At 39.8% G+C, this 13,044-nt stretch overlaps 1 protein-coding gene across 1 annotated transcript; it reads left to right on the top strand.

The window, feature by feature from the left end:
- The first annotated feature begins 294 nt into the window (after positions 1-294).
- LOC145111157 (uncharacterized) lies at positions 295-4,155 on the top strand. The gene is made up of 2 exons (XM_079047454.1): positions 295-3,703; positions 3,792-4,155. The coding sequence occupies exons 1-2, from the start codon at positions 295-297 to the stop codon at positions 4,088-4,090; spliced, it is 3,708 nt and encodes a 1,235-aa protein (XP_078903580.1). The 3' UTR covers positions 4,091-4,155.
- The last annotated feature ends 8,889 nt before the right edge of the window (positions 4,156-13,044 follow it).

The raw sequence follows: 13,044 nt of genomic DNA, 5'->3' as shown, positions 1-13,044 counted from the left end.
GGAAACATGGTATCCCTTGTCAATCTCGAAGCAGCTAAGAATTATCTTACAGGTTCGATCCCGAATTCTTTAGGTCGTCTTCGATCTCTTAAGGTTCTGAGTCTCCACACCAACAACCTTTCTGGTCCCATTCCTGAAGTGTTAGGAAACAAGGTATCCCTTGTCAATCTCGAAGCAGCTAAGAATTATCTTACAGGTTCGATCCCGAATTCTTTAGGTCATCTTCGATCTCTTAAGGTTCTGAGTCTCCACACCAACAACCTTTCTGGTCCCATTCCTTAAGTGTTAGGAAACATGGTATCCCTTGTCAATCTCGAAGCAGCTAAGAATTATCTTACAGGTTCGATCCCGAATTCTTTAGGTCGTCTTCGATCTCTTAAGGTTCTGAGTCTCCACACCAACAACCTTTCTGGTCCCATTCATGAAGTGTTACGAAACATGGTATCCCTTGTCAATCTCGAAGCAGCTAAGAATTATCTTACAGGTTCGATCCCGAATTCTTTAGGTCGTCTTCGATCTCTTAAGGTTCTGAGTCTCCACACCAACAACCTTTCTGGTCCCATTCCTGAAGTGTTAGGAAACATGGTATCCCTTGTCAATCTCGAAGCAGCTAAGAATTATCTTACAGGTTCGATCCCGAATTCTTTAGGTCGTCTTCGATCTCTTAAGGTTCTGAGTCTCCACACCAACAACCTTTCTGGTCCCATTCCTGAAGTGTTACGAAACATGGTATCCCTTGTCAATCTCGAAGCAGCTAAGAATTATCTTACAGGTTCGATCCCGAATTCTTTAGGTCGTCTTCGATCTCTTAAGGTTCTGAGTCTCCACACCAACAACCTTTCTGGTCCCATTCCTGAAGTGTTACGAAACATGGTATCCCTTGTCAATCTCGAAGCAGCTAAGAATTATCTTACAGGTTCGATCCCGAATTCTTTAGGTCGTCTTCGATCTCTTAAGGTTCTGAGTCTCCACACCAACAACCTTTCTGGTCCCATTCCTGAAGTGTTACGAAACATGGTATCCCTTGTCAATCTCGAAGCAGCTAAGAATTATCTTACAGGTTCGATCCCGAATTCTTTAGGTCGTCTTCGATCTCTTAAGGTTCTGAGTCTCCACACCAACAACCTTTCTGGTCCCATTCCTGAAGTGTTACGAAACATGGTATCCCTTGTCAATCTCGAAGCAGCTAAGAATTATCTTACAGGTTCGATCCCGAATTCTTTAGGTCGTCTTCGATCTCTTAAGGTTCTGAGTCTCCACACCAACAACCTTTCTGGTCCCATTCCTGAAGTGTTACGAAACATGGTATCCCTTGTCAATCTCGAAGCAGCTAAGAATTATCTTACAGGTTCGATCCCGAATTCTTTAGGTCGTCTTCGATCTCTTAAGGTTCTGAGTCTCCACACCAACAACCTTTCTGGTCCCATTCCTGAAGTGTTACGAAACATGGTATCCCTTGTCAATCTCGAAGCAGCTAAGAATTATCTTACAGGTTCGATCCCGAATTCTTTAGGTCGTCTTCGATCTCTTAAGGTTCTGAGTCTCCACACCAACAACCTTTCTGGTCCCATTGCTGAAGTGTTAGGAAACATGGTATCCCTTGTCAATCTCGAAGCAGCTAAGAATTATCTTACAGGTTCGATCCCAAATTCTTTAGGTCGTCTTCGATCTCTTAAGGTTCTGAGTCTCCACACCAACAACCTTTCTGGTCCCATTCCTGAAGTGTTAGGAAACATGGTATCCCTTGTCAATATCGAAGCAAGTAACAATTATCTTACAGGTTCGATCCCGAATTCTTTAGGTCGTCTTCGATCTCTTATGGTTCTGAGTCTCCACACCAACAACCTTTCTGGTCCCATTCCTGAAGAGTTAGGAAACATGGTATCTCTTGTCAATCTCGAAGTATCTAATAATCTACTCAATGGTCCCATTCCAAAGTCAATTGGTAACCTACTACATTTACAGGTATTGTATCTTAGCAAAAACCAATTTTCTGACCGTCTTCCTCAAGAGTTGGGAAATCTCAATTTAGTTAAACTAGAACTTTCCTTAAATCATTTCTCCGGTTCTTTACCAGATACCATATGTAATGGTGGAAGATTAACGATGTTGCTTGCACGTCTAAACAAACTGACAGGCACAATACCCAGGAGCTTGTATAACTGTTCAAGACTAGTTAGAGTACGGTTAGACGGAAACCAGCTCACTGGAAATATATCTCAAATATTTGGTGTCTATCCTAGCCTTAAATTCATTAGTCTCAATGACAACAAAGTTTACGGTGAACTTTCTGACAACTGGAGTAAGTGCAAAAATTTAACCTCAATACAACTTGGTGAAAATGCAATCAGTGGTAGCATACCTCCATCCCTTGGTAATGCTACTCAAATACAAAGGCTTAATCTTTCGTTTAATCAATTGGTTGGGGAGATCCCAAAGGAATTTGAGAGGATGAATCGTCTAGAGAGTCTGATTTTAAGCCATAACAAACTTTCCGGTGCACTACCCCTAGAATTAGGGTCACTTACAGCAATCGATTTCTTGGACCTATCTATGAATAATTTGGAAGGACCCATCCCTTATACTTTGGGGAATTGTTCAAAGCTCATTGAGTTGAAGTTGGGAAACAACAAATTTACTCTTGAAATTCCAATTCAATTAGGTCAATTGTCTCGGTTGTCAATTCTTGATCTCAGTCACAATTTACTAACTTCAAAAATTCCATCACAAATTGCAAGTTTGACTGATCTGATGAAGTTGAACCTTTCTCATAATAAACTCTCTGGAAATATTCCAAAGTCCATGGAAGCAATGCGTGTTTTGTCGAGCATTGACGTATCTTACAATGACTTGGAAGGTCCCATTCCCAACAGCAATGGCTTTTTGACTGCATCGCTAGACAGTTTACGAGGGAATAAAGGTTTATGTGGTAACATTATCGGGTTACCACAATGCTACAATCATTTGATAGGGCAAAAGCATAGTACGAACAAAGGCCAGAAGCTTGCACTTATTCTTGGAATTCTTTTACTTCTTAGCATGTTCATTGGAATTGTCATCTTCTATCGCGGAAGGAAGATGTTGTCATCAACCCCACAGCTGGTAGAGGAGCACGAATCTGATGATTTCTTTTCACTATCAAGCTTTAATGGAAAGGATACATATGATGAAATCATAAAGGTGATAGAGGAATTTAATGAAGCATTTTGTATTGGAGAAGGGAGATGCGGGAAGGTGTACAAAGCAAAGTTGACATCAAATGAGATCATTGTTGTAAAGAGAGTTCATTCAGCTTTGGATGTGGTTGATCGTAATAGTTTTTTACAGGAGGTGAAAGCACTGACTCAAATAAAGCATCGGAATATTGTGAAGCTATATGGGTATTGTTCAAATTCAAAACACTCTTTTTTGGTGTACGAGTACATGCAGGGAGGGAGTTTACTTGAAAAGTTGAAAAAAGAAGTTGCTAAAACTTTGGGCTGGGACAAGAGAGTGAATATAATCAAAGGCGTTGCTCATGCTTTGTCATATATGCACCATGACTGCTCACCTCCCATAGTTCATCGAGACATATCTAGCAAAAATATTCTACTTGACTTTGAGGGTGAAGCTTGTGTGTCAGATTTTGGCACGTCTAAGATTTTAGACCCAAATACGGACAATGAGACTGCTCTTGCTGGAACATATGGATATCTTGCACCAGGTTACAAATTTGTCCTTCTCTTTCTAATCATATTCTTGACAAGTTACCAATCATTCATTTTTATTATTTTGTTAATTTTTGTTTTCAGAACTTGCTTATACAAGAAAGGTAACTGAAAAGTGTGATGTATTTAGTTTTGGGGTATTAGCACTAGAAGTGATCAAAGGAGAGCATCCAGGTGATATTATTACCTCTCTCTCAGATGAGACGAGGAAGTTAGAAGATTTACTGGATCAACGTCTTCTAGTTCCCCCGACAGATATAAAGAAGGTGTTGAGCGTCATCATACCTTTGGCAATCAGATGTTTGCATAATAATCCAGAAGTGAGGCCGACAATGTATTTTGTTTCCCAAGAGATTTCAAAATTTTGTGGTGCTGATGTGTAGATTATTAAAGACATAAGATGTGTAATTGTGGCTATCAAAATATGTAGTTCGTATCTATGGATATCTAAGGGATTCTTAGAACTCTCCTGATGATTTCGTGTATTGTGCGCTACTACATAATAGTAAATAAAAAGGGACATTTCATATGTTAGGAGCCCAAAAATATTGAAACAATGTCACTCATTGTGCAAGTTAACTCTTGAAAAAAATTGTTATAATCTCACATATTACAGGTCAAGAATACTGGGAGGCACTCATTGTGGATTTGAGCTAGGTGATTGGATTTGTATATCGCTTCTACAAAATGGCTTATAGGAGGCACCACATATACCACGATTTTAGCCAGCAACCTTTTGGGAAATGGTTTCACTACGATTTCAGGAAGAGTTGTCTTAGCCTAATCTGATCATTAGATGAGGCAATCTATTCGATAAAACATATTTGGGTGCCAAAAAAGGTTGCATTGAATGTAGCTTTTTCTAGTAATTCTAAACACTGTTTTGATTAGGATTATTTGATACACGGCAACAAACCGACCCTTCATTAGTTATTATTATGTCATCAAAATAATTCTAATGTCATAAATATATAAACACACTACATAATTTTATTGTGTGATGCAAAAAAAATCGTCAACTAAAACTATTAGCGAATTACAATAATTAGGAAAACGATAACAAATTTCACACCATTCAAAGAAATAGATTTTTATTTAAAAACAAATATGAACTTTATGCTTATAATTTCATACACACAATTTCCGATTTTGTTTATGCAAAAATTTATGCCATCAATTTCCTAAAAAACGATTTGTACATTGTGATGGGTTTGAGCCAAAAGAACATCATATGTGCTCATGCAAACCCTAATGCTTGGATCTAGGTTACTTTATTGTACATGCAATTCATCCAAGACTTTCTAACCCTAGATCTAATGTATATAAGCGAAATTAACATAACAAAGCAGATCTAGATGTTTACCTCGTTGTTGATTGATGATCTTGAAGCCTTGAGAACTTTAGCACCTCAAGTGTTGTGCCTCTAATGAATCACAAACACCAATAGCAATTGGAAGAAACAAGAGAGAGAGGGGAGAGGAGAATTTCGGCTCTAGGACTTCTAGGGTTCAAGTGGCCGAAATTCCCATGCCTAGGGGTCCTATATATAGGTGTAGGAATTAGGCTTTCAATGGTTATCCTTATCAGATTACTTAGCCACCAAGCAGCCCAAGGATAATTCTAGAATCCCCATCATGGACGAATTCTAAAGGCTTTATCCCTAGAATTCGTCCAGCCTATCTATTAGGGTTTCCTTGCCCAACTTTGTAACTATCACATAATTACAGTTCAGCCCCTTAAGTTCAATTAACTTCTTTTGATCACAAAACTAATTCTTAATTAATTATTGACCAATATTAATTAAACAAATATGATTTGTCTTTTAATATATTAGTCTTATAATATATTAATAAACCATAATCACCTCTTTCTATATTATTCCTCCAGTCAAGTTGCTTTGGTGAAGGCAACCCAAAAGGACCATGCACAATCGGGTCAAGTACATACCAAATATAGTTATGGACTTAGACACTAATCCAACAGTCTCCCACTTGGATAAGTCTAATAACTATAAATGCAAATGCACCTTCTGAACCCGATTAGCAATCGCAGTTCTCAAAACTCTTGATCTCATCAATAACATGTCCTTCAGATAAGGGATCGTATAATTCTCTGTTCTAGATATCGTGCGGACAATTACATGGAACATATTCATATTTATTGTCCAGCAGCTTGTTTCTCAATCTCTGATTCATTTTACATAGAACTTAATTGAACACATCAATTCAGTCCTGACCGGGCCCGACACATAAGTCAAATCAAATCATCGAGGGGCCCTGATATCGCTTTTACGCTCTTAGGATAAAAGGAATAGATAAACTTCGACTTATATGCATTTACTATCCACTAATAAAATCATACAAAACAATGCGTTTTATAACATCAAGTTACTGATGCGTTTACGCATTATCAATGCACAACCAATTAGCAAACAATAAACCATATATCTTGGTTTTAAGACCATATGATATTATCGTCTTGCGATCACTCGTGACAAATTCCATGAAGTGATTCCAGCAAGCGTGGGTTTATTCCAATGCTCAAATCAAGTTCATAAGCACTCATGAACGTTGTAGCAAACTTTTGTTATGTCTAATACTCTTTAGACAATCTACACACCAATTCGTGACAGTCTTCATTCATACCTACTTCCAACATATAAACGAATGTGGACCGTTCGAATAATCTTATTATTCAGGAAGTCAAAACATGCAAAAAATGAAACAATAGGTAAACAATTAACAGAAGACAGTAACATTCCTAATAAATAATACTCTTTTATTTAATCATCGAATGTTAATTAAAATTTATCTATTACACGTTTCTAAACTATCTAATTTAAACTAATATCGTCCTTCAGCCCGATGCTCCTAGCGTGCTGCAAGTGCTTAACCCTACTCAGTCCCTTCGTAAGCAGATCTGTTGGGTTATCCTCTGACGATACCCTCTTCACTACGAGGAGTCCTTCTTCCACTCGATGTCGAATAAAGTGATATTTTATGTCGATATGTCGAGATCTGCCATGATCCCTCGGTTCCTTGGTCAAGGCAACCGCTCCTTCATTATCACAGAAAATTTCCATAGGCTCTCGTATGGCCGGCACAACTCCAAGGTCTCCAATGAAGTTCTTCAACCATATTTCCTCCTTTGACGCTTCGCTCGCTTCAATGTACTCTGATTCGCACGTTGAATCGGCTATGGTCTCCTGCTTGGAACTTTTCCAAGTCACTGCTCCTTCATTTAGGGTAAAGACCCAGCCCGACTGCGAACGGTAGTTGTCCCTGTCGGTCTGAAAATTGGCGTCACTGTACCCTCGCACCTTTAAGCCATCACTCCCACCGAGGACTAGAAACCATTCTGTCACACCCCAAAACCAAGAACGGCGGAAACGTTTTGGGGCGGAGGACGTCATGTACAGTATCACAACAACGAATAGTAGTAAACAAGCAACAACATCATCCATTGCATTAATAATATAATTTTAATACAAGTATGTCTTGCAAAATTTAATAGACACCAAAATATAATTCAAAATGAAAGATGAGTCTTGAACGAGCTCCATCTTCTCAAAACTTGGCTCCGGTACCTGTCTACTAGTGACCTGAGAATAGAAGTTATTTTGAAAGAGTTTATCAGCTTTAAAGCTGGTGAGATCATAAGTATATTAATGTTTGTATTTGTACGAAAGTATTTGTAAGATGTTTTGTAAGACGTTTTGAACTCTCCTAGAAAACCCTATGTTTCATACTAAAAGTAGCCTTCTACCAAGGCATCTAGTGTCAGTGTGTGTGTCTCTTGTAAGAGCATGTATTTTCCCAAATCTGACTATCATTAACCAAAAATATAGTTTTTACATTACAGTGCATTGTGTGAATGTTCACAAAGTGAATGTAATGGGAAAATGAAATAGTTGAAGCGGAGTTCTTGGACCGTAAACACCTTTGATCCTTTGATTCTTGGGTGTTTTCTTGATGATTAGAAGTGTAACAAGTCTTATAATACACTAGGATAGAAGTACTTACTAGGTAGAAGCTTGAAAAGGTGTTAAAAGTCCAAGAACACTAGTGTGTGTTCTTGGTGTTCTTGGTGTTCTTGGTGAAACTTGAAGATCTACACTTTTGGAATGATTTCACGGATGGAATCGTGTAAGATCACTAGATTAAGTAAGATATCAACTTTTTAGGGATAGAAACACTTACAAAGTTGAAGATCAAGAAGAAAAGTTGGATGATACTTGAGAGGATTTAAGTTTGGATCTTGAAAATGTGAAAAAGTGGTAAATAATGACTAAGTGTCATATTTATACCCCCTTTTAGGGTTTACGGCCGTAAACACCTTTGTTTAGGCCGTAAACTCCAAACTCTTGGAGTTTTGGGACATTATTGTTGCACAATAAACCCTAGAGCATCCTCTCTCCTGTTACCTCCCGAAGTACTAACTTAAAAACACTCAAACTTATTCCAAAAAGCTTGAAAGTTAGCAGAAACTGTTCTGACTTCTATTGAATTGAGTGGTTGTACATAATAGAAATTTCGGGTTGTCACATCATCCCCCCGTTAGAAGGAATTTCGTCCCGAAACTAGAATTTAGGCAAATAAGTAGTTACAAATAACTAAGTAAAAAGACGAGGATATTTCAGTTTCATATGATCCTCTCGCTCCCAAGTGAACTCAGGTCCTCGCTTGGCGTTCCAGCGAACCTTCACTATCGGGATACGGCTTTTTTTTGTTTGCTTTACCTCCTGGTCCATGATCTCTACAGGTTCTTCCACGGAGTTGAGGCTCTCGTTGATCTCAATCTCGTCGAGTGGGATTACAAGAGTCTCATCGGACAGACACTTTTTCAAGTTCGAGACGTTGAAAGTAGAATGTACGTTACTGAGCTCGCGCGGTAAGTTAAGTTCTTGTAAGCTTCTCCATCTTGTATGTTTCTTTGGTAGGCAGGAAGTGTGCGGACTTGGTCAATCTATCGACGATGACCCATATGGTATCAAGTCCACCCGTTGTCTTGGGCAACTTGGTTAAGAAATCCATAGTGATCCGCTCTCACTTCCATTCTGGTATCTCCGGCTGTTGTAGTGGTCCTAAGGGTTTTTCGTATTCGACCTCGACCTTGACGCAAGTAGGACATTTACTCACGAAGGTAGTATCTCTGCTTTTATGATAGGCCACCAGTATAGCTTTTTAAGACCTATATATATCTTATATGATCCTGACGTAGATGCTTACTATGCTCTTCCTTAGTACGAGAGTAGATAAGTTTGTCATCTAAGAAGACGATGACTACTGATCCAAGTAAGGATGGCATACCCTATTCATTAACTTCATGAATACTTCGGGCGCATTAGTCAATCTGAATGGTACTACTACAAACCCATTGCGTCTGTAATGAGTTCGGGAGGCTGTCCTCTTGACGAATAAGACTGGAGCTCCCCAGGGTGAGAAGCTTGGTCTTATAAAGCCCTTGCTGAGCAGTTCGTTAAGTTTACAGGACAGTCCTTGCATCTCTGCAGGTTTTAGGCGATAGGGCGATTTGGCTACTGGGGTAGCCCCTGGAACTAAGTCGATTCTGAACTCGACTTGACGTTGCGGAGGTAATCCTGGGGGTTTTCTGTTCTATCTGGATCTATTAACTCGATCGGTGAGAAGGGCATTTGATGGGATTCTAAGTTTATCCGCATGGCAGTACCATCACTCGTAGTCTTGGGAAGTCTCCGTCCTAAAGTTCATATCAAAAGTCATATTGGTTCATCAATCACAGTTTCGTGTATACGAGTCGTATATAATTAAGACTGAAAAGGCAGTCGAATAAATAATTCTTCTTCAAGCCCACATCCAAACAAGGAAAAGAATTTGAAGCGGAATTACCAATTCTAAGCCTGTAGAACCTTGATTATATACCACCCTTGCGTATACCTTCTTCAGCGATAGATCAACCGTATGGGTCTTCGGGTTGACTTGACGTACTGTACGAGTGGTACTCCGGGGAGTTTTGCTTAAGTGTCTTCGGGAAGGATATGAGACATAAGGTACTCTCTGCATGAGTACCTCAGAGTTCTGGAATGATGGCTTCGCTAGAAAGGCGATTTCAGAGAAAAGAATCTATGCATGAAACTAGCATTGCGAGGATCGAATTTACTCAAGTTAAACGTTAATGTCGGACTACTCGGAATAAAAGGCGTTAGACTGGATAACAAAAGTGTTTCAAAACATCACAGTGCAACTTCTACAAAGTTTGAGTATTTTAGATTTATCTATAAGACTACTGCTGCGAACAGGGTATACTACAAAAGAAAGTATACGCAGCACGAGAGTCCCTTGACTGACGGGGTCTCGCCAAAAAGATAACACTCGTGTTGCAGTAGTTTTTAACAGTTTATAAGTCTACTATTACGAAACGCACTGGTATTTCAACGTGGGTCCGGAGTAGTCTCTCCTGCGGCTGTGATCCTTAGTATCTTCCCGTCTGCATCGGAGTTCTTTGTTATTGGACAATCCTCCTTGAGGTGTCCTATCTCACCACATAGGTGACATATCTGGCTTTCACCTGCATTGGTAGTGGGAGTGATGTGTCGGGTCAGAGTTATGTGGACACGGTTGCTTTCGCTGCTCCTCCTTTTCGAACAATTCCTCTTAAGATGTCCAATTTTACTGCCACCATAGCAAGCCTGGCTGACTCCGATGTCAGGGACTGGAGTGATGGGTCGTGTCGGTGCTCCACAGTTACGAGCATGGTGCCCTATTTTATGGCAATTGCAGCATTGCATTTCATGGCAAGCCCCATTATGATGAAAGCTACACTTGTCACACTTTGGAAGCTTTCCCTCGTATGGTCTGATCGGTACTGGGATGGCAGGGGTTGCCACTTGTTGCTGTTGTATGGCAAGTCTTTGGGATCGCTTGCGCTCCTTTTGGGCTTGGCGCTTTCGTTTTCTTTTCTCGGTTTTACTGCTTTACAAGTCTGTGACCGTTATCATTTGTTGGTTTCCCGGATTGATACAACGATTGGATTCGTCCACCCCTTTGTCAGCCTTTCTTGGGTTGTTAGCGCTGAGGTTTGCAAGGACAGCTGCCACGGCAGCTGATACCTCGGCTTGGAAAGTAGCGGCGTCGATGTGAAGGATAGGGGTTTCGTTGCTCAGCTTGTTATTTCTAGGTGAAGACATGATTCTGTTATGGAAAGGAAAATGAGTTCGTGAGTGATTATGGTTGAACCTAGATGCATTTCGACTATTCATATAAAGAGTAGGAGTAAGTTCTTGGGGGTTTTGACCTACATCCGTATGATGCAGTCCTAGTAACGAGTAGAAGTAAGTTCCTAGAATGGTTATAAGACGATCGCTATCCAACCTTTGACAAGGATTGGAAGGAATCCTTGAGATAATTCACCATAGCTCATTAATTCGACGAAGTGAGGGTTAAGATAGGATTCTAACGATAGCAAAACGAAAGTATCTGAACAGGGATTGGCACAGAATTTAGCCGACTGACAATATCATTGATATTTAAAATGTAATATATTTGGGAAAAATGACCTTGGAGTAGGTCTTACATCATATCCGAAGTAGCAAAAGTTTTGACGGCATACTGGCCTAACTAGAAAGCCCTTACAGTACAAAGTTAGTTACATAGAAAAGTGCTACTTGGAGCATAGATAGGAAGACTATTCTTTCTATCCGGGAGAGAAGGTAGAATATCTCCTACTGGGGATGATTATCCCTTGGGTGAACCCTCAGTTCAGCCAGCTGACGCTCCATATCAAGTAAGTATCTTTCGTACACCCTTTGGCGTACTCGGAGCTCTATGACTTCAGCTCGAGTTTCAGCTAGCTCTTGCTGCAGGGTCTCATGGTCTACTCTAGATCTGTCACGAGCATCTTCTAGACGAATGGTGCAGAGGGTATGCATTCTCGCATTGGTGACAACTTCCGTGATTTGATGGAGAGCTGTCCTGCCTTGAATCTCATTTCGGGCCAGTCTGCGGACCAGGATTGGCAAGACTCGGTCTGCTGAGCCCCCTTCGCTCAGGTCATAAAAGCTTCGGTCTCCATTAAATGGCATGGGCTGATCTTGCCTTTGGCTCCATGTTTCCAAGCTTTCCACCCACGGAGGCGTCGGGCCTTGAAAAGCCGGACGAGGGTTAGGATTTGGGACAAGATCCATCGGGGGGTAGGTTCTCAACTTCAGGCTCGGAGTCAGAACCATCTGCAAAGCCTTCAGCCTGGTGACCATCCATAGGGATTGGGTGATCATTTTCTGGCTCTGCTTCAAACCCTCCATCATTACCTTGGTTAGGGAAGTACAAGTTGCCGTGGGGATGGAATCCAGCCATGTTATCTACGCGAGAAAAGGGATATAATAATCTAGCACATAAGTAGTTTATAGTAACACATAAAATACTCCTATAGTATTTTAGGTTTATGTTCTATTGTTCTCATTGTGGTATTGTGGGTAAGTTTTTAGACTTGTTGCAACCTCACAACCACACTTAGGCACATGCTAGTCAACCCTCGGATAATATAGTTGATCAGGCTATATCTTCCCAGTTTTGACTATATGTCTCTATGTCTACTTGTGCTGCCCAACAATCGTAATACTTTTGTTCTGTCCTAATGACACTGATTTTAGTATGAATGCAGGCATGTATACTTAATTAAATATTTTATTATTTAAAAGTATAAACTCTTTATCAGAGTATTTTAATCCCTATTGTATTTATAGTCTGTATATCTTTTATGGGTTGATATACTCAGTTCACTATAAACAATGCTCTGATACCAATCTGTCACACCCCAAAACCAAGAACGGCGGAAACGTTCTGGGGCGGAGGACGTCATGTACAGTATCACAACAACGAATAGTAGTAAACAAGCAACAACATCATCCATTGCATTAATAATATAATTTTAATACAAGTATGTCTTGCCAAATTTAATAGACACCAAAATATAATTCAAAATAAAAGATGAGTTTTGAACGAGCTCCATCTTCTCAAAACCTGGCTCCGGTACCTGTCTACTAGTGAGCTGAGAATACAAGTTATTTTGAAAGAGTTTATCATCTTTAAAGCTGGTGAGATCATAAGTATATTAATGTCTGTATTTGTACGAAAGTATTTGTAAGATGTTTTGTAAGATGTTTTGTAAGACGTTTTGAACTCTCCTAGAAAACCCTATGTTTCCTACTAAAAGTAGCCTTCTACCAAGGCATCTAGTGTCTGTGTGTGTGTCTCTTGTAAGAGCATGTATTTTCCCAAATCTGACTATCATTAACCAAAAATATAGTTTTTACATTACAGTGCATTGTGTGAATGTTCACAAAGTGAATGTAATGGGAAAA

Source organism: Lactuca virosa, chromosome 1 (genome assembly GCF_052849685.1).
Source record: "Lactuca virosa cultivar CGN04683 chromosome 1, Lactuca_virosa_CGN04683_v6, whole genome shotgun sequence".
Taxonomy (NCBI): Eukaryota; Viridiplantae; Streptophyta; class Magnoliopsida; order Asterales; family Asteraceae; genus Lactuca; species Lactuca virosa.
This window is presented reverse-complemented; position numbering and strand designations above follow the sequence as displayed.